At 41.6% G+C, this 27,562-nt stretch overlaps 1 protein-coding gene across 1 annotated transcript; it reads right to left on the minus strand.

Moving 5' to 3' along the window:
- Window positions 1–254: 254 nt before the first annotated feature.
- LOC124125475 lies at window positions 255–27,304 on the minus strand. The gene is made up of 6 exons (XM_046488798.2): window positions 26,430–27,304; window positions 7,791–7,993; window positions 5,431–5,620; window positions 4,725–4,964; window positions 3,598–3,636; window positions 255–2,193 (listed from the first exon to the last, which is right to left on the minus strand). The coding sequence occupies exons 1-6, from the start codon at window positions 26,752–26,754 to the stop codon at window positions 1,925–1,927; spliced, it is 1,266 nt and encodes a 421-aa protein (XP_046344754.2). The 5' UTR covers window positions 26,755–27,304; the 3' UTR covers window positions 255–1,924.
- Window positions 27,305–27,562: the final 258 nt, after the last annotated feature.

Genomic DNA, 27,562 nt, shown 5'->3' on the forward strand with positions numbered 1-27,562 from the left:
ACAACGACAAATGTCTAGGCTGCATTGGCAAAAGTACATGAGTAAAAACTCATTTTACTTAATTCTGGTCCGTGGAATAAATAAGACAGTTTTTCTTCTCCTTTTCTTTTTAATTTTTTGAAGTCGGTGAATTACATCAAACACAACTGGTTTCATGTCCTCACTTACTCTTTGTACAGAGTCACGCGATGTAATCACTTTTTTGCCTGTCTTCAGATTGCAGGACTATACTGAACAAGAAAAGAAAGGGATCATGATATTTTGGGTTGTTATTTTTATGAAACTGTGTAAACGCCTACGGTTAAGACATGCATGACTCTAATAGACGCGGGCGCATAGTGTTATGTCTAGGTGCATTTGACTTAATCATGTACTGTTGGAGGGCCATCGAACACTAATGTAAACAACACATCATGTGGCCCGAATGAAAAGTAGTCAAAAAACGGAGCATGCAAACGCAACCACCTGTCCTCTCCTGCACGTGCAGAACGTGATACGAACACGAGTCAACACCTGGATTAACCGAAACAATGTTATAATATAGCGCTGAACATGGTATAAAAGGCGACAGACCGCGTGAGACGACCACACGTTATAACGCTGCTACACTGCAATACAAGTTGCCACTATGTCTACCAGTGTTCTTAATTTCCCATGTATACAACAGTTTTCTTATGGATCTATAAAACGGTTGATTGGCCTGGGTGGCTGTCCTTTCCTCGCTATCTCGAATGTCCGGATATCTCGAAGTTACAACACGGTCCCTATATGTTCGAGACGCCTGGGCCAGACTGTATCCATCCCCTGTATTCTTACAACACCATGTTCGAGATTTCAATAACTGTTTTGTTCGTGACATCAGTATATATATGATATAGAAATTAACATTTCTTTGGAAGATAGATCGGAAATATTGTTACATTCGAGACAACCGAGCTGCACGAAGCTGTACTATAAAACAAAAACATTCAACATTCATTGTTATCATGTAATTGAACAGAATTTTTTTTTTAGCTTAACACGAGGTGGAGATACTTGTACAAGAGGGGCGGTCGGGTAGCCTAGTGGTTAAAGCGTTAGCTCGTCACGCCGAAGACCCGGGTTCGATTCCCGACATTGGTACAATGTGTGAAGCCCATTTCTAGTGTCCCCCGCCGTGGTATTGCTGGAATATTGCTAAAGGCGGCGTAAAACCATACTCACTCACTCACTCGCACAAGAAACCGAGGAGATACAGAAGCAGCGTTTGACAAAATGGTGTTTTACAATGTTTCAAAATTTGGGGATTTTCGGAGCGCTTCTTGAGCTTCGCACATGAGATTGTTTGAATTAGGTTTACGTCGCTTCTAACAATATTCTAGCAATATCACGGCGGGGGACATCAGAAATTGGCTCCACACATTGTAGCCATGATTGGACGAGTGTGACGAGCGAACGCTTGGACCACATGGCTACCTCACTGACCCACATTTGAGAAATACCATAAAAACAATTAATTGATCCATTTATATGTCTATAACACAAATAATTATTATTATCATAAACATAAGGAATAACTAGACAGCAACACTCAATATAATGTCACAGTAAGTTCCTAATACGGATATTGCAGCAGGTTTGTGATGCTTTACATATGAGCCAACACGTGTATGTTTTCGATTAATGATCTACATGGTATAGGATCCAGCCTTGTTCACCGTGCATCAGTAAGATGCATTGCATACTGATGAATGCTTGAAAATATAGTTGAACTAAAATATGAAGTCACAGTAGCACGCAAAAACGGGTAAATGGGCATTGTCCGGCGTTGCATATATCTCGGCTACACTCGCGCACACTCGTCACCCATTGTTTTGTTCAGATTATGCCAAGGCCACTGAGCCTCGTTCAAGGTCATCCGTAGTTCATGACGACGTTCTCCAGACTACACGACACAGGCCATCCAGGACACCTCGACCCGGTATAGCCTCGTGTTGTACCAGCCGTCACACACCAGGGAGAAGCCCTTGGTGTCAAGACCCACCACCCGCACCCTGGCCCGAGTATTGTAACGGTAGTTTACGTCAAGCTGCGTCATTCCGTGTGTAAGTTCAGGCCGTCGGGAAAACGGCTGTGCGAACTTGACGGGGTGTGACTGAGGCCATTTGCCGTAGGAGAATGGGTAGTTCATGAACATCCATCGCCCAGACTCACCTGGAAGGAGAAGGATTTGATTACAAGCTTGATAAGTCCTGTGAGACAATTGACGGCGTGATGTGTGTGAGGGAGTTGGGTTTAACGCCGCTTTTCACTGTATTCCAGTTATATCACGGCGTGTCAGCTTAATGTGGGAGGAAAGCCCGAAGTGATGCAGGTCTCAGACGTTTACCACTTTGGTGAAACCCACGAGCACGGGTATGGTGCTGACAAACCTAGAAACATAATCGGGGCGAACCGGGATTCGAACCCACACTCATAAGGTTCTGGCGTTCCCAAGGGACGCAACTCTGCACAGCGAATCGCGGCGCCTCAGATGACTGGGCCACCCGTGCCCTGAGGTGAAATGGGGTTTAGCGACGCGTCCAAGATTATTGCACTTATATAGCGATGTGCATGCACGTGTGGCTGCTTGTACTTGTCCAGACTAATGCCGATGATTTTTATGGAGCTAGTCCACTGAGATACCATGCCGTAGTTTAACATGAATTCCCCACTCAGGCACAGTATACTGACTCCAAGTAGACCAGTCAGTGTTTCAGTCCCCTAATGCCGAGCGCCAGACAGGGTAACCACAATTACCATCTTTTTGGTATGACGCGGTCGGGAATCGAACCACCGACCTTCCGATCTCCGGGAAGACGTCCTATCCACCAGACCTCTGAGGCGGTCTAAACACGGTTTAAAACTATACTCACTCGCTCACTTACTCAAGAGCAAGCGTAGCGGCCTGGCGAAATGAAACAACTGTTTCGTTAAATACTCGAAAATCCTGACATTCAAAGAACTATTACTAAAACTAAATGCGACTAAATAAAGACTAAAACGTATTGATTGCCTGCAAATGTACTTGATAATTTTTAACATTGATATTATGAGCATACAATCATCCATGTCGGCAAGCCTGACCACCTGATTCATTTAGTCGTCTCTGAGAAGCACCTGTTGCTATTCTAACCCGGAATCACCATCGGGCACTTTTCAGGAAAAGACAGAAATAATTGCCAAATTAGTTCCTTGTACGAAAGGTGATATGCACATGACATATAATGTTCATTGCCAATTTGGCTACTACAACTGACTCCGGGGTAGAAGACGTCTTCAGCAACCCATGCTTGACGTCAAAGGCGGCTATGCTTGTCGTAATAGGTGACTAACGGGATCGGGTGGTCAGACTAGCTGACTTGGTTGATGCATGTCATCGTAACCCAATTGCGTAGATCGATGCTCATGATATCAATCACTGAATTGTCTGGTCCAGACTCAGTTATTTACAGACCGCCGTCATGTAGCTGGAATATTGCTGAGTGGGTCGTTAAACAACAAACAAAACCAAACAAACTACAATGCAACGCGTTATAGCCGATGATTGGTTATATCCGGAGCTGACGGTATACTTACACTTTTTTCCATGAAGCCGTGTGAACCTCGTCTTCATGGCTGAAACAGAATAAAGGAATTGCCTGTTAAAGATATACGCGCAGGTGTATCAGATAAACACCTGTGCTTGTCTAACATTTAAGTGCTCGTTTTATTTTCTCTCGCATAAAAGTCCACATGAGTTTCAACAGATCTACCTGCACGCTACGGATGATTGCTTGCTTTTATTCGAGTTTTTTTTATTGACAGGGCACATTTCTCTTAAAAGTCACACAGGAAGATCAGGCTGGGGATACTGGTGGACTTAATAGTGGTATTTAGAGAACACATCACCGGACCTCCGTAGTCGCTGATTTAACACTGTTCAGCCACACATAAAGGACCCGTGAAGATCCGGGGTAGAATAGGTCTTCAGCAACCCATGCCTGCCGTAAAAGGCGACTATGCTTGTCGGGTGGATCGGGTGGTCAGGCTCACTGATTTTGTTGATGATGCTTGTCATCGTATCGCAAATGCGTGGATCGATGCTTATTATGTCAATCACTGGATTGTCTGGTCGAGACTCGATTACTTACAGACCGCCGTCATACAGCTGGAATATTGCTGAGTGCGGCGTTAAACAACAAACAAACAAACAGTGACACATATGGATCCCCACTGTGTGAATGGGTCGGGTTTGACACTGAACAGAGACAAAGACTAAGGGCGCTGGGATGGCTACGTGGTTAAAGCGTTCGCCCGTCAGGCCAAAGGATCAGGTTCGATTGCCCACACATTGTTTAAGAGTTTCACACTTTTAATCTGTCTAGACATCGTGTCTGTGTCCTGTGTGAGACGTTGCCCAGGGTAACCGAGACAGTTGGATTAATGGACATGCTAAAATTTGATGTGACACAAATAGAAAGTGGTTATTCAACAAATTGCGTGCCTGCGTGCCTACGTGCGTGCTTGCGAGCGTGCGTGCGTGCGTGCGTGTGTCGCGAGGGGCATTGGGATTATATACTGGGAACAATATACACAACATTTAGGGGCACGGGTGGTCCAGTCATAGACCTGCATCACTTCGGTCTTTCCTCCCACATCAAACTGACGCGCTGTGATATAACAGTGACTGAAATACTTTCGAAGCGGCAGCCCTGGGGACTTACAGTGGAACTGTTTCTGGAGTTTGTTCACATCTTTCCCCACGGTGTAGCTCCTCTGCAGTCGCCGAGACGTCTCCTTCATCGTCTTGTTCCAGTTTTCCTGGAGGTCACCGACGTTGTTCCTCAACGTCTTCACGTCTCCCGTCAACCCCGTCAACTTCTGCCGCGTCTGCTTCTGCACCTTCATGGCAACCAGCACAGACCGGTTGAGACTGGAAAGCTCGTAAAAACTTCTATGGAAGCCTGAAAGGACATCACATGATTCGACTAAATGAAGCATAGATTTCAATGGATAAAATGGGTATGTTTGTAACGTCACTTAAGATAAATAAAATGAAAAAGTACCCAAGATTAAACATTGACAGTTCTGTTTTTTCATATAGTTTAAATTTTAACATTATTTGGGGGGGGGGGGGGGGGTGTCGGATTGTCTGATTTATGGGGAATAATTAATAAATTAATGACATGCTTACACGGCATTACAACGTCTAGACGTAGACCGACAAGTGTCACGAGACACGAGACCATGGCACACACACATATATATAACAAACCAACCCATACCCATGTACCTGTGTGGACATCAAATCCCATATTTTAGTTACATTGTATGGCCATGGGCACTTATTTCGCCCCGGTTGTAAATTTGAAAAATTGAGTGGAAGTATACCTCCCCTATAGAAGAGGCCGTGCTACGACTTCACCTTACCCCCGAGTGAGTTGTCGATGCTGGAGACGTTCTGGGCGAGCTTCTGCAACCTGGAGTCCTGCCCCTTGATCTCCGTGTCGGCCCTCCGTACAGCCGTCAGCAACTCCGTCCGTGACTGACTCAGGCCGGCCTTGACATCAGACATCTCCTGTCTCACTGCCTGCAGATCCAACAGAACCTGCTGGAACTCCTACAATAATAATAATAATAATAATAATAATAATAATAATAATAATAATGACGACGATGACGATGATGATGATGATGATAATAATAATAATAATAATAATAATAATCATCATCATCATCATAATCATAATCATAATGACGACGACGATGATGATGAGTGAGTGTGTATGGTTTTACGCCGCTTTTGGCAATATTCCAGCAATATCACGGCGGGGGACACCAGATATGGGCTTCACACATTGTACCCATGTCGGGAATCGAACCCGGGTCTTCGGCATGACGAGCTAACGCTTTAACCACTAGGCTACCCGACCGCCCCCGATGATGATGATGATGATGATGATGATGATGATGATGATGATGGTGGTGGTGGTGGTGCTGGCGGTGGTTATGATGATGACGAGGAGAAGGATGATGATTATTTTGATTATAATAAGTATTAGTAGTGACATCAACAGCAACAGTAGCCTGTGATGATGCCAGCTTTAGACGTCAATCACTTTGACGAAACCCACGAACACTGGTATTGTGCCGACAAACCTACATATAGAAGCATAACGAGGATAAGTCAGGGGTTCCATAATCGGTGCTGGCACTACCAAGGGACGCAACTCTGTACAGCGAATCGAAGACTTGGCCATCTGTGCTCCGTCTGTGGAGAAGAGTCCTATACTTACCTCTTCCGCTATACATCAGTAAATAATCTGTTAACACAGCCCGTGATCACGAAGAGATCATCTACAGATAGTTTCATCTGACCTTTACTGTGCTGCTTGGATGACGATTGGCACTGATCCCAAATGTACAAGGTATGCAAGAAACCTGACTCACTCAAAGGGAAATTAAACACAAATTCAAGGGTAAGTAAAGTCAACATAGCGACTTTAGATTTTAATACTTTAGGGCACTCCAGAGTGATTTCATCCTGGTGAGTTTACCGTTAGGCCACGCCCCCAAATATGTTTGTTTTGGAAGCCGATTACGGAGCGTGTGATTTCAGCACTTTTACTTGGACATTTAAATACTTTCAACTGATTTTTTTATTTTTTCCCTCGGAATTGACTTAATATGAATAGGACAATTGAAATTCGTCAAACAATCGCAACCATATTTTCACTTTATTTGTCCTTTACCATAAACTTTCAAACACGTGACCTTAACCTTGAGTCTATGCATCACCATGACGCCGATAGACCACTAAACACTGATATACCAATAGACCACTAAACACTGATAGACCGATAGACCACTAAACACTGATAGACCGATAGACCACTAAACACTGATAGACCGATAGACCACTAAACACTGATAGACCGATAGACCTCTAAACACTGATAGACCGATAGACCACTAAACACTGATAGACCAATAGACCACTAAACACTGATAGACCGATAGACCACTAAACACTGATAGACCGATAGACCACTAAACACTGATAGATCAATAGACCACTAAACACTGATAGACCGATAGACCACTAAACACTGATAGACCGATAGACCACTAAACACTGATAGACCGATTGACCTCTAAACACTGATAGACCGATAGACCACTAAACACTGATAGACCGATTGACCTCTAAACACTGATAGACCGATAGACCACTAAACACTGATAGACCGATAGACCTCTAAACACTGATTGACCGATAGACCTCTAAACACTTATAGACCGATAGACCTCTTAATACTGATAGACCGATAGACCACTAAACACTGATAGACCGATAGACCACTAAACACTGATAGACCAATAGACCACTAAACACTGATAGACCGATAGACCACTAAACACTGATAGACCGATAGACCACTAAACACTGATAGACCGATTGACCTCTAAACACTGATAGACCGATAGACCACTAAACACTGATAGACCGATTGACCTCTAAACACTGATAGACCGATAGACCACTAAACACTGATAGACCGATAGACCTCTAAACACTGATTGACCGATAGACCTCTAAACACTTATAGACCGATAGACCTCTAAACACTGATAGACCGATAGACCACTAAACACTGATAGACCAATAGACCACTAAACACTGATAGACCGATAGACCACTAAACACTGATAGACCGATAGACCACTAAACACTGATAGACCGATAGACCTCTAAACACTGATAGACCGATAGACCACTAAACACTGACCTCTCTCAACTTGTCCTGCTCCGAGGCGATCACGAGGACAGAATCCTGGATCATTGTCATTGTCTTCTGCAGCTGCTGGGGGGTTGGGCTGAACTGACCAGTGAAGTCTGCTCCCATCTCCGGGCCGGGCACCACGTAGTGGTTGGAGGAGGTCAGAGTCATGTCATTCGGCAGGGCGTTCAACTTCAGGCCCCCCTCCTCGTCTGATAAAAATCGTATGTTCAAACTGAATATTAGGCGAAAAGAGTGTGTCACCAACTGCTATAAACAAGAAACCTAAAAACGTCCCGATGTCTTTCAAACCGGTTTAAGTCAATTTCCATATATCGTTCAAGGCAAGCATTTCACATAACATTTGTATTACAAACAGTAAAATTAGTAAGTTCTTCATTTGGGTGTTTTGAACGAACGTAGCTTAGAAATTGTTTCGTGGGTGTAAACCTTTCCTCTGCTCACGAGTTTAGCAACTGGAATACTTTAAAAACAATATATTGACCTATATATCCTACAAGGCCGAAAGGTCAATATATATATAGGTCAATATTTAAAAAAGATGTTCAAGCTACGTATTCCTGTAGTTTACCCCACCTTTTTTTTGGGGGGGGGGGGGGGGGGTGCGTGGGGGGGTCGTCCACAGGGTGTCGAGAAGCTGTCGAAAATGTAATGGTGTGTTACAGACGGACGAGGACAATGCACTATGACACTAACAATAACCAACCGTCCAATTTCATTTATGGGAATTGACGAATAACTTTTTACTGTGTTTTTTTGCATCTGGTGTCGGATATGAACCCCTGGTTTGATCTTTACGAACCAGTAATTAAAGTCAGTATGGTTTTACAGCACCTTTAGCAATATTCCATCAAGATCACGGCGGTGGACACCAGAAATGGACTTCACACCTTGTACCTATGTCGGGAATCGAACCCGGTATGACAAGCAAGAGCTTTAACCACCAGGCTATACCACCGCCCCTATGCGCGTCAGATCATAGATAATTTGTTCCAGTAAACAAAAGGATAATGACAATGATAATGAAATTTCAACTTAGTAGAAAAAAACCAAATGGCCCTAAAATGCTTCCGTACTATCTTGATGTAAACTAAAGAATAATCTTCTTTGCCATTTGAAACGTGATATGTGTACATAGACACACTAGCATATGCCTCTCGCCGCAGAGAGCCCCCAGTAACAACTTGTGAACATATGTTAGCCTCTGTATCCTCAAGGAAACCTGCACTATAAATATTCAAGAAGTTAAATTGATCCACGGGAGGGAAGAACACTTGAGCAGGCTGACATAACCCTGTTGTGTATAGCGAATGTAAATGTGATTGTAAATATTCGTGATTTTTTAAAGAAGAATAACATTACCCTTCGGGGGGAACTTGAACACTGTCTCGTTATGATTACTGTTACATAAATAAAAACGTCAAGAACCCTTTCCAGCCCCACAAGAAATGTCTGCTGAGAGTAGAGTCGATTGTACAATTCCGACTGTGTCATGTGTCTGTGTTTATGATTCACTATCATATATAGTCCAGGCAAAAATAAGGTTTCACTTTGCAACAGAATTTTTTCACTACAACACATTTCTACAAGGCCACCAGGGGGCTCTGGTAACGGAGCTTCTATCGAAAAGTGTTAACTATACTTCAGTGAGTTAGTGTGCCAAGTTTAATGCATATTAGTCCTAGCACACTGTTTTAGAGTTAAAAGATTCAACAGTGTAAACAAACATTTTGGAAACTTAGCGGCCATCTAGAAATTGGCGGCCATCTTGATTTTTGTGTGTAGATTTGTCAATAGTCGAAAACGTTCAGTAGTTGTAAATATCTTTTTAGACATATTATACGTCTATTTCGCAATACAAGACATACTTTTTTTTCATTAAAACATTGAACCTCATCTGAAATATGGAAGATATATTGATAATTGGTGGCCATATTGGATTCTGCAAATTAGACATATTTCCCAAACTGGGATTGCTCGGGACTTTTAGTGTGTTGTTTTGGGGGACCCTGTAGAAATGCATTGTGGAGAAATAAATTCTGTTGCAGTTTGTTCCAAGTTGAGTGCTAAAATGACATAGATTGCCTGGACTAATAGTGAAGATACCAGGTGTTCGCGGAAAGGTGAGCGTATCTTGTTCCATCGGTGGCACTCGCCAGAAACACACGCAAGGGCAAGTCAATTGTTCACCTTAAAAAAGTACGGGAACAAATGGTACGAGTCAAAAAAGGGATTTCCATTGGACATCATGATTGTCACTGATGGGTTAATCTATTTTCGCTAAATCGTACATTCAGAAATATCTTGACGTGCGTTTTCTGAACGATGTTGTTTCGGGGGTTGCAGAAAAAGCTCGTCACGCCAAAAGGCCTGGGGCTTGACTTCCCAAACGGTACAATGTGTGAATCCCTTTTTCGCGTCACCCGCTGTGATAGTTTGGAATGTTGCTGACAGTGGCGTAAAACCAGACCCATTCACTCATTCAAATTTGCTCAACATGTTTTTATTATTTTTTAAATTATTATTATTATTGTTATTGTTGTTGTTGTTGTAGTAGTAGTAGTAGTAGTAGTAGTAGTAGTAGTAGTAGTAGTAGTAGTAGTAGTAGTAGTAGTAGTAGCATGAACCTGTACAGTCTTAAGTTGGTTTGTCATCGATGTCCAGAAGTGTATGGGTGTCGTGCAAATGTACATGTAGAACACTGATGTAGAGAGTTTAAAGAAGAATTGATTCACTGGGAGTTTGTTTTACGCCATTGAAAATTGAAAGAACGGGTGTTAAATTTGATTATTTACATCTAAACATCACTCTTTCCTGCAACAGTTTGTAAAAAGTAATCTGAGGATGGGTACCCTTAAGTACAAATTAACTGGTTCAATGAAGACTGGAGTAAGAAATTAAGTTGCAACCCAAAGCAAATTTATTGATTTTCAAAGATAAAATGTCTAAGATTCCGATCAGCAGTTGTGTATTATGTATTTTGAAACAAAATTATAAGTCTTAAGTCAAATTATATTTTTTTAAATAAAACCAGGTAGAAGTATTCTTTCAGTGTTGACTAACCGCCGCTTCAGTTCATTATTTGGAGGGGGGGGGGGGGGGGGGGGGGGGGGTGTCAGGTAGCCTAGTGGTTAAAGCGTTCGCTCATCACGCCGAAGCCCCTTTCTCGTGTCCCCCGCCGTGATATTGCTGGAATATTGCTGAAAGCGGCGTAAAACCACACTCACTCACTCACTCATTATTTTGATATGATATCGCCAACTTTCGTAATTTCAATTACAAATCAAACTGATGATACAATTTACTGAGAGGTCGCGTTCCAGTTGATCCTCGGTTTACGTACCATTGTCGATGTTCGAAGTCGGCAATACCAAAACTAAACCATCACAATAATTACAACTTTCGTCTTATTGATTTTAACACTCCGCATATTTATATGTAATGAGCTACGTTTCTAGACTGCGGGAAAGTGCAGTGACCTGTCGTGACGAAATGAAGTACGGAGGTACACGTATAGGTATTGCCTCAATGTAATATAATATATGTGTTGTATATATGGTTTAATAAGTGTCATTTACGAATATTCCAAACTAAGTAACCATTAAAGAAATAGATATATGATTCATAAATAAATAAATGGGATTAAAGTGTATGATAATTTCTTATGATGACAATGATAAATAAAATATTTATCTTTATAATTATAAAATGGAAACAAATGTAATCATTAGTTTTGTTACGATATGAATTATAGGCAAATATTTAACAATATTGTACTTAAATAAGAAAGTGTTATCCCAAATTTGAATTTGTTACATTTGACCACTTTCTAAATGACATTGTGTGTTCATAACATTCGTCAGGTTAAAGATTATAATGCAAACACACACACACACATACATATACTGAACCGCAAAAGAAACGTCACCCCAAGTGACATTGCATAAAATGTTGTCATTTAAATATCTGGGTAATTCTTGTCAAAGTTTCTAAAATTTATCATTACCTTGTCCAGAAAAATGAAATTTGATGATAAAAAAACGAAGCAGATGACAATAAAACCGATCGCCCAAACGCATCACGGCAACAGCCATGGTAACCCGTTGCACGTGAGTTCCGTGCAAATTGAAATGCACATGCGTTCCCCCATTTCTTGCCCTATAAAAATCCACCCAGATCAGATGACATTCATTCGTTATTGAATTGCTACCGCATGCCAAGCCCTTGGACGATTGCAAGCTGGACAAACCGCCCGGCAAGTAGCCAATGCAATTCAAGTCCACGTAAGGACCATATACAGGCTCCAGCAACGATACCAGACCACCAACACAACAGATGACCGACCAAGTAGTGGAAGACCAAGGGTCACCACCAGACGTCAGGATCGTCAGATTGTGCGACACCGTGCGTCGACGGTTGACGAGCAGACACCTCCACTGTCACAGGCCACATCGAGGACCAATTCTGACACCACGTCATCGCCGGGACCGTCTTCAGTGGGCAACACAGCACCAGCAGTGGAGATGAGTCTTCTTCTTAGGCGAGAGCCGTTACTGTATCTCAACAGCAGATGGCAGTCTGGCGACGCCGTGGGGAACATTATTCGGATGCTTGTGTTGTTGAGAGAGGCTCGTGGGGTGATCCGAGCATCATGGTGTGGGGTAGAATTGGTCTTGCACAGAGGGTCGTCCCTGTGGTCTTCCAGAACATCTGTCCAGGGAGAGGCAATGGTGTCACAGCAGCTCGGTACATTGATCAAGTCTTGACACCACACGCCATACCTCATTTGGCACGTCGCCGCAACCACGCGTTTCAGCAAGATAACGCCCGTACCCACACTGCAAGAGAAACAAGAGATTTCTTCCAGCAGAATGGCATCAGAACCATGCAGTGGCCTGTCCTCAGTCCCGATTAAAATCGCATTGGGCACCTGTGGGACGAGATTCAAAGACGGCTGAATGACGTCCGACCAAGGCCGACAACTGCATCTGAACTGCGCCAGGCGTTCCTCAGAGTGTGGGCTCAAGTGCCTATGGCCTTCATCAACCGCCTCATCCATTCCATGTATGGACGTTGCACGGCGGTCATCAATGCACATGGCGGACACACGAGATACTGATTTGTGATGCCATTTTCTCAGAGACTGGTGTTGTGTTTCACTTTAAGAACATTTGATACTTTAATTTCAACCTTGATGATCAGTTTTGCCAAGTTTCATCTTTTTAATCTGTCTCAAAGTATGTTTACAGTGTTTGGACAAATAAGGTTTCTCATATATCTATCCATGGTGACGTTTCTTTTGCGGTTCGGTGTATATATATATATATATATATATACAAAAATGAGGTAAATGTTCAATCGGTGTACATGTCTGAAACTGATATAAAGAAGATGATGGACTAACGTGGACTTTATTATTTTATTATATATATATATATATTGAAATAGTCATTCGTTTCGATAGGAAGTACACTTTAAATATTCTATCATGTACTACGCTAACAATTACTAAGTAAAAACACTAGCCTAGTCTGGCATGAACAAATATATATCACCTGAACATGACGAGCAGGCAACTGCCATGTTAACATAGCCACGCACAACAGCTAATCGTTATTAATGCTGACATTTGGCGAGTCGCTGCTAGGTATACACTACTTGTGCTCCATGTGCTGCCTCAGTATGTTCAGAGGGTCTGCATCACGACTCACAATCTGTTTGTTAATGTTTGAGAAAGGTTACTGTTACCCAGAAACAAATAAACGTGGTGAGTGTTAGTTTGCTTCTACCAACATTCACATTAACACAGGAAATATCAGTAAACAGCATGGAAGACTAGTGTATCCGAATCTGAACGACGTCTTTCAGACGCTAAAACGTTGCTTTGAAAGAAGGGGGCGGTCGGGTAGCCTAGTGGTTAGAGCGTTCGATCGTCTCGCCGAAGACCCGGGTTCGATTCCCGACATGGGTACAATGTGTGAAGCCCATTTCTGGTGTCCCCCGCCGTGATATTGCTGGAATATTGCTAAAAGCGGCGTAAATCCATACTCACTCACTCACTCACTCACTTTGAAAGAAGAGGTGATGATAATTTAGGTTGGGGTAAATTTCACTCTCTTATAGAGACAACTTGTTGTTATTTACATAATCTTGAATCTATGATTTAAGCTAACAATTTTTGTCTCAGAGTCTTCTGCAAGTCTAACTTGTCCACACATAACAGTAAACCTTTAAAGACATGACCAGTTATGTGCTGCTTAAGAAGTAGGAAATAAAAAAAAGAAAGCAATGATACAATCTTCACGCAGAGAATTTCTTTTCTTTTCAGAAAATATCAAATATACTGAAAGACAACGTGACCTGCAACTTGGGATAACACTGAACACATGCGGAACTCACTGTTTGTATGGTAAAGCTTGTTCTCCATCAAAACACACTGTTCATTTATGCTATAGATTTTAAAGCTACAAAAAATAGCTCCTTTATAACATGCATGCAGGTGTTTTGTTGTTGTTGTTGTTGTTGTTGTTGTTGCTGCTGCTGTTGTTTTATTTATTTATTTTTCGATCTTAACTTCTTACCCTTTTTTTGCAAATACAGTTGAATACAGCCTACTCCACACACGGCGCCACGGAGAGACTTTCCCATATTGGGGTAGGGCTTCCTAGAATACACTGGCAGTGTAGATATGCTCAGATATTAGACGCTGTGCGGGGGAGTTATGCTCCGACTTGGCAACGGCAGACTGTCGGTTATTTCAGTCTTCACGGTAAAAAATGTGTTTAGAATGTAAACTGTAGCACAGGTGGTAGCGTGAAGCACAACGATTCAAGAGGTTCCAGTTTCTTAGCCCGCCGACGTTTAAAAAGTGTGTGACTACAGTGAGTGAGTGAGTTGGGGTTAACACCGCTTTGAACAGTATTCCAGTTATATCACGGCGTGTCAGCTTAATGTGGGAGGAAAGCCCGAAGTGATGCAGGTCTTAGACGTTTACCACTTCGGTGAAACCCACGAGCACGGGTATGGTGCTGACATACCTAGAAACATAATCGGGGCGAACCGAGATTCGAACCCACAATCATAGTTTTCTGGCGTGCCCAAGGGACGCAACTCTGCACAGCGAATTGCGGCGCCTTAGACGACTGGGCCACCCATGCCCCCGTATGACTACAGTATGCCAGATGACTAATAGTATTTCTCTGATACAGGAATCGATTGATGTCAATGAAAGTATATCTGACACTTAGCCCTTAATGGTTTTAGTTACGAACAAGGGTATTGGTTATCAAATTATGTCCAGCATGGACATTTAATTTATTTAATTTACTTTAATTATTTTTAGCCGAACACGGAGGTTTGTCATCAAAGTATGTTCAGCATCAATTCGCTGTGCAGAGTGACGTCCCTTTGGATAGCCAGAAACCTAAGATTGTGGGTTCGAATCCTGGTTCGACCCAATTATATTTCTAGGTTTGTCAGCACCATACCCGTACACGTTGGTTTCACCAAAGCGGTAAACGTCTGAGACCTGCATCACTTCGGGCTTTCCTCCCACATGTAAACATGGGCCTGTGATGAGACAATATCTCGATCTTCGGAGTCGTGTCCTTGTTTATTCCTTGTCGAACATCTACGGCCACATATATGGGAAACGTTTTGTCAACAAGAATAAACAAAGAACCACAAAGTCAAGATGGCCGCCGTCGGGAGATTATAAACAGTTCCGGGGCGGTCGGGTAGCCTAGTGGTTAAAGCGTTCGCTCGTCACGCCGAAAACCCGGGTTCGATTCCCGACATGGGTACAATGTGTGAAGCCCATTTCTGGTGTCACCCGCCGGTATATTGCTAAAAGCGGCGTAAAACCATACTCACTCACTCACTATAAACAGTTCCAGCGGATCATGGGTGCCCACTTGATACTGACAAAGAAGGCATACAATTTCATTTTCATGATCAGAACTTCCGTTGGAAATATTGACCTTGTGTCCTATTTTGCCATTTCGAGCACTCCTGCACTCACACAATCTGGAACCAAAATATGATAACACCGTCTGTATACAGTGCCTGCCCAAGGAGGGTATATCAAATAAGCTTTCATCTACACAGAATAATAGACCCCCATACGTTTGATCCGTATGATGGGTTAGGCTGAAATATGTTTACGTTTCTGACATATTTTGCAATCGTTCTCATTTAGCCTACTTTACTTATTTAGCTCCTAGTATCTCCTCTCATACCACCTGCGTGTTTAGATACGTTGGGCGCGGCGCGGATAGGAAAACATCTATAGGTCCTGCCTGGTTCGTACTAACCGATCAACTGTACGTAACGTGATTTAATTCCATGTGGTTGACGAGTTTGGCGGATGTATCAATCTTAGGATGTTGGGGTTGGCTAGTCAACACACGTGGGGTAACATGTGCCTTGAATCTTTAGTGGGCGTCGATGTTTGCGTTGACATTGTTTGTTTTCAGAGTTATGTCCCCTTGCAGATTGCCCGCCATGTTGGATATAACAAGCAACGGATCCTGCCAAGGCAAGAGTCTTGTACAAACGATACCTGATTCTTGTTGTACAGGTTTGATTTATAAACGACAGTGGGGTTTCTGTAATATAATATTTTGCTTTCCCTCCGCGATTTACAGAATGTCAACCCATGAGAAACAGGCTGAATTGACTGAGCACCGTCAGACTACATTCGTGGGCGTCCGTTTTCAAAGGTTTGTTTTTCTCGAAGTAAAGGGTGCCTGTTTTATCTCGTGGGAATTCCAGAAGCGATTCTCAATACCAGTTTTCCATCGCCATCCTCGATTATCTATTGTATTAATTTATATATCCATTGCATTATGATCACTATTCTGAACCTATGCATCGTAAGAAGCGACCAAATGTATCGGGTGGTCAGGCTCTAAAACGTTCTTTATCATATCAATCAGAAGTTTGTCTGGCCCAAACTCGATTAATCACTGGATTGTCTGGTCCAGACTCGATTATTTACAGACCGCCATCATATAGCTGGAACATTGCTGAGTGTGGCGTTAACAATCTCATTAAAATCTGATCTTAGTTCTCGCTGCCGCTAAACAAAGATCTGAGAACATCCCATTACGGGTCACGTCAGACCGACCTTTCGCAAACTCTGACCGACCAATGGAATTACTGACAAGAAGGCGACATTAGCCATTCAGAAGGCAGCTTTCTCGTGCTTTACGGCACTAATTTCATATTGGCGACTACGCTTCGAAACATATTTTGACAAATTCTCGCTTAAAAATTTGAAACCTGAACAAAAGAAAGTTCTAGAATGGCTAATATAATGTCTAGATTGTATAGATTCAGTCGTTAAGCCCGTAACTATCGTTTGGAATACCCCGTTTTAATGTTTTCGAGGCTGCATGATTAGAAATAACGTTCCGACTGTCACTTTCATGATCTGGTAAGCAACGCTCTGATTGGTCGGATGAAATGTCGTTCAGACGTGACCCCTAATGGGATGTCCTCGGATATTTGTTTAACGGTAGCGAGAACTAAGATCTGATTTTAATGAGATTGGGCGTTTAACAAACAAACAAACAAACAAAATTTACAGGCCGTCGTGATATGACTGGTATATTCCGCATTAAAAGAACAAACAAACAGACAACAAGGGTTAACTAAATACAAAATCAAATCAAATTGTCGCTACATCCTTAGTCCAGCATTCTAATTCTAAATATCTTAGATTTAATTTCTTCTTTTGTTTTCTCTAAAGAAAACGTTCAACGTATCGACCGGACGGTTGTTTGTACCAGTATGTAAACTGAGCCTGTCAAGCCATTTCTGGCAAGCGTAGATTCTAATTACTAATTACTAATGAATTGCAATCCTTGATACGTTCCTTTCAGTCTAAGGTCAGTGTTTTCATAGATGGAATTATCCGCGCTGTTCTCAATGCTGAGATGATCCGTACCAGTGTTCAAAGTCGGTGGCAATCTCATAACAGCTGGGGCGGAAATAGCTACATAAGTTAACTGGTTGTTGTGTAGCAGATTGAATCTACTTACCGTATTTCCCCGCATACTGTACGTTACCGTGTCAAGCATATTTCAAATAGGTGTCTGTTTTCTTTTGTATTTTTATGGTTTTATTATTGTTAATGAGTGAGCGAGTGAGTTTGGTTTTACGCCGCTTTTAGCAATATTCCAGCAATATCACGGCGGGGGTCACCAGAAATGGGCTTCACACATTGTACCCATGTCGGGAATCGAACCCGGGTCTTCGGCGTGACGAGCGAACGCTTTAACCACTAGGCTACCCGACCGCCCTATTGTTAATGAAAAAACCCGTTAATCAGTAATGTATGTAGTAAGTGAAGAGATGGTGAGAAACAGCTCAAGGTGTTCATCTGATTTAATCATTAAAATCAGATAGTTTTCTCCGATTCGATACCTGTGTGACGATCTGAAAACACCTTCGTAGAAGGTCGCGTCAGGGGAAAGCAGCCAATCTAAATGAAGGATGTGCAGGTCCTTCAGCAAATCAGATGTCTGCTTTCTCGATTCGGAAGTTAGATCTTAGTAAATATGCACTGCCAAAAGAAACGTGAACCTTCGAAACATAGAGAAGTATGTACATTAAGAAGAGATGTTTCCAATGCGTACCACTTAATGACAAAGCTAACAATCAGTCAAGTCTTACCACAGCGTGGCTTTATACAAATTACGATGTTGCACGTGATTTCAAAACTTTACACGCCAATCCTGCACGAGACAAATGGTCCATCACGAGTCATGGACCTATGACGTCACATGTGATGCGTTCATAAGCGTCGGTTCACACAACATAACAGTATGTTCGTTTGCGCAGCGAACAATCTAATATCACTTGAATATGAGTAATTCTTCATATATTAACCATTCGCGGTATTCGCGTTTCTTTCCACGACAGAACACAAATATAACCTTTTGGGGGTAGATGCCATGTCGAGAAACGACAGGATGTGTTTAATATCCACTTCAATATCATCGGGCTTCAATTTCTTAGCACCTGAGCTCCTCCATTATATTGAGCAGTGAAGACACTGAAATCAGATATGCTTGTCTGATTGCTTCGTTCAATCTAACCGAGGAATTCAACCTGACGTGTCCTGTAATTGGATGTCTTCAGATCTCTGTATAGCGGTAGCGCACTAAGATTTCATTTTAATACTATAGCGAAGAATAAGAAGCATAAACACTGATTCGCTGATTTGAACGATCATCTGGTGCGGCCTTTTATGTACTTGTCCTCAGATGTTCATGCCGGGAGAAGCCTTATCAGAGTAAAAGATCTGATTTGAATGAGATTGACTGCTGATATAACGTCATATGCTTTTGTTTGTTTGTTTGTTGTTTAACGCCGCAATATTCCAGCTATATGACGGCGGTCTGTCAATAATCGAGTCTGGACCAGACAATCCAGTGATTGACATCATGAGCATCGATCCGCGCATTTTGGATACGATAACATGCATCAACCAAGTCAGTAAGTCTGACCACCCGATCCCGTTAGTCGCATCTTACGACAAGCATAGTCACCTTTTGCGGCAAGAATGGGTTGCTGGAGACCTTTTCTACCGGGATCTTCACAGGTGTAACGTCATATGCAGCAATTCAAGTATTAGCCTGACACTAATGTCATCGTTTTGCTTATGCCAAGAGATCTATACCTCACATAAATCAGACTAAATCAACGACAAGGACAATTGGGCCAAAACATAGAATTAATTTTCTGTCTTGTACAACATACGACTGACCACTTCGTGTTGATATATATATATTCACCTGGGTCCCGTTCCACAAAGCGATCTTAGTTCTTAGTGCTACGTTGATCGTAAGCCTATGATAAAGTATTGGAGTTACGACCAACTTAGCACTAAGCTCACTTTGTGGAACATTGATTGAGTGAGTTGGGTTTAACGTCGCTTTCAACATTATTCCAGTTATATCACCGCGTGTCAGCTTAATGTGGGAGGAAAGCCCGAAGTGATGCAGGTCTCAGACGTTACCACTTTGGTGAAACCCACGAGCACGGGTATGGTGCTGACAAACCTAGAAACATAATCGGGGCGAACCGGGATTCGAACCCACAATCATAGGTTTCTGGCGTGCCCAAGGGACGCAACTCGCGGCGCCTTAGACAACAGGGCCACCCGTGCCCCCTTGTGGAACAGGGTCCATATATATAAAACAACGTCGTGGCGACTGGCAGTAAGGCTAGCCTGAGACGGGCACACCTAGAATATATGGTCTGGCTTGTTCACCACACGTGTTAATACACAACCCGCACATCTGTCATTCCGCTGACGAATAGCAAATACATTATATAAACCTGCTACACCCACCCTTGGCTCTGCCGGTGAATCAGAAAATGAATTATGAAAATAAATCATACTCAAATCCGTTTGTAAACTGGAAGCAAGTGGAATCTCGCCATTGCTACAAACATCCAATACGCAGCCCTTCCTTGTGGCCTCAGCTAGCTGTGTGGTCGCCCTGCTGGCATCAACACGTTTCCATACTAAGTCATCAGCGACTTCGAGGTTAGAGAACTGTACAGAAATAGTTTGTTCAAACACACATATCAGTGTAAGGGGCTCTGGAAACATGTCCACTTAAGCTGTTTTTTCTTGCAGGGCTTGAGGACATTGTCACCTGTTTTTCGTTAATATCGTCACTGTTTGTCATTCAATTCAACAATTCTTGGGTTTGTAAATCTGGCATGTGAGCATTCCAGTTTTGTTTGCTCAAGCATTTGCTTTCCGACTGCCAGTTTGTCTTTAGAAACAAATCGTGTTACAATTTATGTTGTATTGTTTATGTGTTTTTTAGTGTTAATCTCTGCTGTACAATATCAACAATGTCACGATTTCAGCTATTGTTAAAAGATAGAATTTACGAGAGTTCATATTTTTAAATGATATGTGGTAAACCTAATTCTACTATATCATTATTTTGAACATACGTAACGGGTTTTTTTCAGTATGGGGTTTATTTTATTTTGTCTGTGGGGAATTATGGCCTATTAACGCCATCGTCAGCTATATCGCCTGGACGTAATGCAGACCCTATGCTGATTATAACACATGTACTATGAACATAACCCGTTTGTGGAACCACGGGACACGTAGCTTTTCTGTCCATAGAAGAAATTAGACTTCCATGTGTGTGCAACCAAGACAACAATAGCCATACATATGTTGTGACTGGTATTGAGTGTAGCAGTTTGTCGCAAGTGAATTGACGACGTGGGCAGGACTTCACACAACTACGGACAGCCTTTTGGATTTTCAAATATGGGTTTAATATAACCGTCAGTCAATCAGTAAATTGAACCACCGAATCTGCTTGAACTATGAAAAGCCCTTTTTCTCAACTTCATTTTATAGGGAAAAGTAAATTATCCTTTTCTTCTTCAATTCTATTGGTGTTGAAAATGCAATAATTTACCTGTTGAGTGAGTGAGTTTGGTTTTACGCCGCTTTTAGCAATATTCCAGCAATATCACGGCGGGGGACACCAGAAATGGGCTTCACACATTCTACGAATGTCGGGAATCGAACCCGGGTCTTCGGCGTGACGAGCGAACGTTTTAACACCTAGGCTCTCCGACCACCCCTATACCTGTTGACGGAACCAACTATACGATTCCATTCTGTTTAGATAACTACCCTGGACCCAATCGAAACCATAGTTTCGTTCTGAGTCCGAGTCGAATTAAACCATTTCATACATAATCGTCCAATCAAATTGCACCTATGAGCGCCAGAAAATCTGTGGGAAGTTACTGATAAGATAATCATGATGGTGACGTCACAACCGGAAATGAAGCTGAGGTAGCGAAATAATCCTGGGTAGTAGTATTTATACCAATAGAATAAAGATTCAACAGGGCAGTGTGTTTCGAAAATCTGAAACATGACAATGAAGCAGACTGAACCGAAGAACAACATTGGTATACACTGCCGGGCAAAAGAAAGTGAACACTTGAAAACTGGATTTGACCAAACAATTACAAACGTTATCAAAACGTTACAATAACCGAAACACTGCAAACAGGTCCAAAACTCAACTATAATACCAGTATCAAATACATCACCGTCGACTAACCATGTCGTTTTAGCTTCCATCAAACATGAGTATAAACTTTCTTTTCAATTTGGTAAAGACGAGGCAGTAAGTGGACTCACATCTTCCCGAGGCAAGGGAGTTAACTGACTATAAAGTCCAGTTTCCAACCTTGCCGAACTAGGCTGGTATTATGGAGTTACATTTTTGCTGGACTAACGAGTCTATGCATAGTCCAATCAGAACGCGCAACGAAATCGAAATCCGGTTCGTAAACTGTCGTGCAGATTTCGATCGATGGCAGGATTTGCAAAGCATATGCACCACCAAATCGTTGTCAGCAGATATTTTCCAAACCTTTTCAAGGTGCTCGCGTGATTTGATGCACTTCGCGATGTGAGACCCGTTTTATCACAATATAGATTATCGATCAGATCGTCTTGACGGGGCGCCGCCATTTTGTTTGAAACAAATGCAAATTATGGAATCTGATTGGTCCATAGGAGAGGCTTAGAAGGGACATAACTCGTAATAACCACTTGTGGCGCTACGATCGAGCCCAGGAATTCCAGCCAAGTTCGGCAAGGGTGGCAACTGGACTTTTATATTCAGTTAAAAGGACCTGATCTAAAGCAATTCACCGGGACTGGTTGTTGCCTTTGTTATTGTTTTTCCCCCTGAGTACCCGGATGATACGCAACGCAAATGAGCGTGTCAAGAGACTGGGCTACAGTCTGCAAGGACAGCTAGATAAACTTGGAGGCAATATTTGTTTTACTCATTTTTGGACACTGATTGGTTAACCGTGATCTATAAAGATTTAAACAAAGGGCGCATGTTAATTAATTTCTTCAGCCTAAACAAACGGACAAAAAGAACGGCGGAGCTCATCGGATGTCGTCATTTGGAAATACCCCTGATTGTTATAGTTTAATTATAAAAAAACGTATGCATGCAGTGAAAACATTTTCGGATTGCGTCGATAATACAATTACTACTCCCTTGTTGTCATCCACGTTTTCTGGTATAACCCTACACTTGTGTATTTGTCGTCATTCACTTGATGCTCAGTTGATGAATTTATTACGATATATATATTTTTAAAAATATTTGATTGTTACAGAGACACGTGACATCGAATAAGTTTCTTTGTACAGCTGCAGACGTGTGGGATATTGTTCCTTTGTGTGGATATTCACGGATACATTCCTCAAACAAGGAAGCTGCCTAAAATTATACACAGAAAGTTGGTAGGTTGTAATTATGATATTTGCATTTTGTTTTCCTTCATTAGCTATGGACAGATTCATTCTTGTTCCTCTACGTCTTGGTTGGGGAATTCTTCGATGCTCGATAGACGTTGTTTTCACAAGTCTTTTCCTTTGTAAGCGTGTATATATTACAGTCAATTTGTGATTCTCTCAGGCAATTTATAAAATGTGTAAATATTTAAGTCATTTTGACTGAAAAATCTGTCCATTTCTTTAACAGATTGAATAAAATTAAGACGATCAAAAGGGCCTAAAATATCACAATAGATTATTATGTATGATTAGAAGCCAAACAATATAGAAATGTACTTTATATCGTAACATTTTCAGTCTCTTGGTGATTATATTAAACATAAAAAAGTTTGGAATTCGTTGTCATAATAATACAGATGGACATAGTTTTCAGTCAATTTGTAAAATAACTGAATATTTAGGCGTTTAATAAATTTCCTAAGTGAAACTTTTGCACATTTTGACTGTAAAAATATAAACACGATAAAATAAACAATGCTCAGGAGAAATATTTACTTTGTGTTGCAAGTCATAATAGTGTAAACGAAAATCGCACAATTACCAAGCAAGTGACTTATCAAAACTTCGTCACCACTACCGATGCTACCCACAAAGATACCTACATTTCCTTATTATTTCCAAAACTGTATTTCATTTTGTTGATCAATGTGACCATACGCCCTATAACTATCAATAAAAGTGACAAATGCGCTTACGAATTGCGCAGCACAGGTCGTGAACTAGTCTAGGTTTCTGCTATATCATCCGGGTACTCACGGGAAAAACAATAACAAAGGTAACAACCAGTCCCGGGGAATTGCTTTAGATCAGTGCCCCTTTAATTCTCTTGCCTCGGGAAGATGGTGGACTCTTGGTTGCGTTAAACATTCTATATAATCTAATATGTCAACAAAGCCACCCTGTTTACGAAGTACGTGGTGATTGGTCGGTGCCAGTGCTCGAAGCAAGGATTTGAAACGAAAGTATAAAAAGACTTAAACTGTTAACTCGGTTATACCCTTTCATTCGTCAATTGACGTCATCCTGGGTCACATATATGTATCGATAAATATTTACTTTCATAATTCCGGCACTTCCTACCCATTTAACAATTCATCCTTGTTCCTTAAAAAGAAGTCTTTCTTTATCTGAAAAAAGTAAATGCTATAATTCATGTTGGTAGATAAACGTACTTTATACATATCCGTAGATATACACACAGCTTTGCGTTGGACAACAATCTTGTTTCGCCGACTCAACAGACAGAACATTTCCTTCTTGTAACCAGTGGCTGAGACGGTCTCACACCCGTAGAAGGATACCTTTGTTAACAAAACAGTGAAAAACAAATTTCAGATCGACATGGCGAGATTCTTTCAGAAATTAGTTGCTTATAAAGTTCTTATCAGCGCAAAAAACGCAAAAGCTTGACTTTTTTTTAAGGCGTCTATCGTTAATCTTATGTTCGGCTTCATGCAGAAGTAATTGGCAGATAAAGCACAGCCCTTGACGCAGAGATGGAGATATGGAATATACATCAAGGTCTTGAAACAACCTGTATCACATGAACGCAGAAGTGTTTGGTTGGAGCTTGCCAAGGTCACCTTGTATCTGACGTAAGTGCGATAAGAATTCACTGATAAAAACATAAAACCTTTAAAAATCAAAACGAAATCCCTTTTTTAACTATTAAGCCATTGATTTTATATAGTAATTGAACTGAAATCACATTTTCTTGTTAATTTTACATTGTTTAAGAATAAGAATGTGTATACTTAATGATGTGATGAATATGAACCTGGTTTTGAGTATCGTATCTGTTTTTGGGGGTGACTTTGTTTAACGCCGCTTGGACATTATTTCAGATATAAACGACGTGTTGATTAAATGCCGGAGAAAATCCCAGTTTGACCCAGATTGTAACCATGACTACTTTTATGAAACAGCGCGGCCAGGTCAGTTAACAATTGGACGATTCTTGTGTTCTAACCCACGCCCAGCATATCCATGCATTGTGAGGAAGGTAATTCTGTAGGGCGTATTGCGGCGCTTTTTAAAGCATGTGACCACCGCTCCTCGTGTTTAAATTGTTTTGTCGCTAACCTATTGGAATATTGTGATTTTTGTTTTATTTTATTCACTCTTGCTTTGTATTACAAAATGTCAATATTTTTTATGTAGACTGTCGGGCTAGAACGTACACACCTGAAACTTGGATTTGACAAAAAACATTACAAACGTTATCAAACTAGGCTGAAACCAGTCGCCGAAACACTGCAAACTATGATGCCCGTATCAAATACATAAATAACGAAAAACCATTACTTGTTTGTTTTCATTTTAAACCACCATAACACATGGGTGTACTCTTTCCTTTGCGCGGTAGTTTAGTGAAAACGTTGGTCACGACATGTTGCACTATTCACAATGAACATCATATTCATGTGACAAGCAGATAATTTTGATTCTTTTCATTAACCCGTTTTTATCTTTCAACATATAATTAATGTGATAAATTGATTCTTAAGAGTTAAACCGTCAAAACTCGATATACCTATGTCTAAGCATAACAGATATATACAGATTGCTCTCAGTCGTCAAATAATACACTTACTAAATTTGAAAATACACCGAGCATGTGGAGTGAGTGAATGAGTTTGGGTTTAAGGCCGCTTTGAACAGTATTCCAGTATATCCCGGCGTCTATTCCTCTAAGGGAGAGTAGAAGATTGAAATTCATTAAAAAGCATACATGTGTTCAAGGGTACACATTTACATAGAGCTTTGAATTAAACAACAATTATATTGTATAGTTCTGGAAATAATACAATCTTTTGATGATAGTCAGCAAATAACATACATGTATTTGTAGCATGTGGAGCCTGTTAAGGGTGATCCTAGTTTTAGTAGCATTCTTCACACAGCTGCGTCACTGACTCGATAGTGGATAGGTGATGCAGCATGCAAAATAAACTCATTCAAGTGATTTCTCTGACTTAAACCATGTTATGATTGGTGTCTAATTTCTGTTTAGCTTTGCATATAGACCTATAGTTGCGTGAGTATTTCTTGTTTAAAATGCAGGAATAGCTATTGTATTCCTGGTTCAGACCTGCAAGAACAATGGCCTGACGTCAACATTGTACCCTTGTTGGGAGTTGAACTCGGGTCTTCGGCGTGACGAGCGAACACTTTAAGCACTCGGCTACCCCACCGCCCCTAACATTTAAAGAACATAGTAAAGTACATAATGTACCTACCTGCCTCCAGCGTCGGCGAAGTTGCTCGGGGGGTCCCGGGGGACACATGGTCCTGACACAATATCTCCAAATTCTCAATCCTCCGAATAACGTCTCCCATCATCAGCCCTTGCACGACCCCATCGGGCCTGAATTCATCACCCCCCTCCCCCCTCGGCCCACCCCCGACATCGGCGAACCCTTCAAGCCCCTCCAAGTCCTTGGGAAGGGACAGATCGGGTAAGTCATCAAAGTTATAGTGGGGATAATCCTGTCCCCTTCCATCAGCGAGAAGCGACAGCAGCAGCAACAACACCTGCACACCCACCCACGACCGGGACATCATGCTGATGGATCTGCCGCTATCACAGATATATTTAGACCAGCGATCAGCCTATCTTTGAGTTCATTAATACGTCGTCGGCTCCATGACTCCACTATGGAACCCACGAGCTTCGCTTTTTGCCGTACTGCCAACAATCTGCAAGGTGGGATTCTCGGTATGAAAATATCCAACAGCAAGGCATGACGATCTTCGGTTTATTTTCCCGCTGGTATTTCAAGTAATTCACCAAGTACTACCGACATCTTCAGCTGGTTTATTTTCTTGTATATCTGGCGCTTTTTATCTTGTTGGATACGCGAGTCCGTTAATTCACATCCGTCGTAATCTTTCTCCAAGCGTAAAAGAGAAGGCTTTGGAAGGAGAGGAAAGAAGATCTAAAAAAAAAATATATCCCTTATCGTGCAATGTCATCGTCTTCTTTATCGCCAGAAAAAACAGCAAGGGGGAAGTCGCCCACTTCTTATCACATCGCAGCTTGAACCCGGGGTTCTATATACTAACCAATTACGTGACAGCCTACAGTAGCTGAGGGTTGTTCTACGGTTCTAGCTCTTAGCTGACGATGTGTCATTACCCAAAACAGGAATTTTATGATAAATCTGTTTTCAATTTGCAGATTCCATGCCTCCAGTTTCGATGTTTTGGTTGGCGTTCTCGTTGTTTTCAATTTTTTTTAAATTTTGCTCCACGCTCGGAGTTAAAGAAGCGTTGACAGATTATATTTCGTTGAAAAAAAGTGAAAATACACGTTTATTTCTAGTTAAGAGACCATTAAGTTTGTTGTGTTGCCATGTTGAAGGATATCAGT

This window comes from Haliotis rufescens, unplaced genomic scaffold (genome assembly GCF_023055435.1).
Source record: "Haliotis rufescens isolate VD_foot unplaced genomic scaffold, xgHalRufe1.0.p SCAF_5, whole genome shotgun sequence".
Lineage (NCBI taxonomy): Eukaryota > Metazoa > Mollusca > Gastropoda > Lepetellida > Haliotidae > Haliotis > Haliotis rufescens.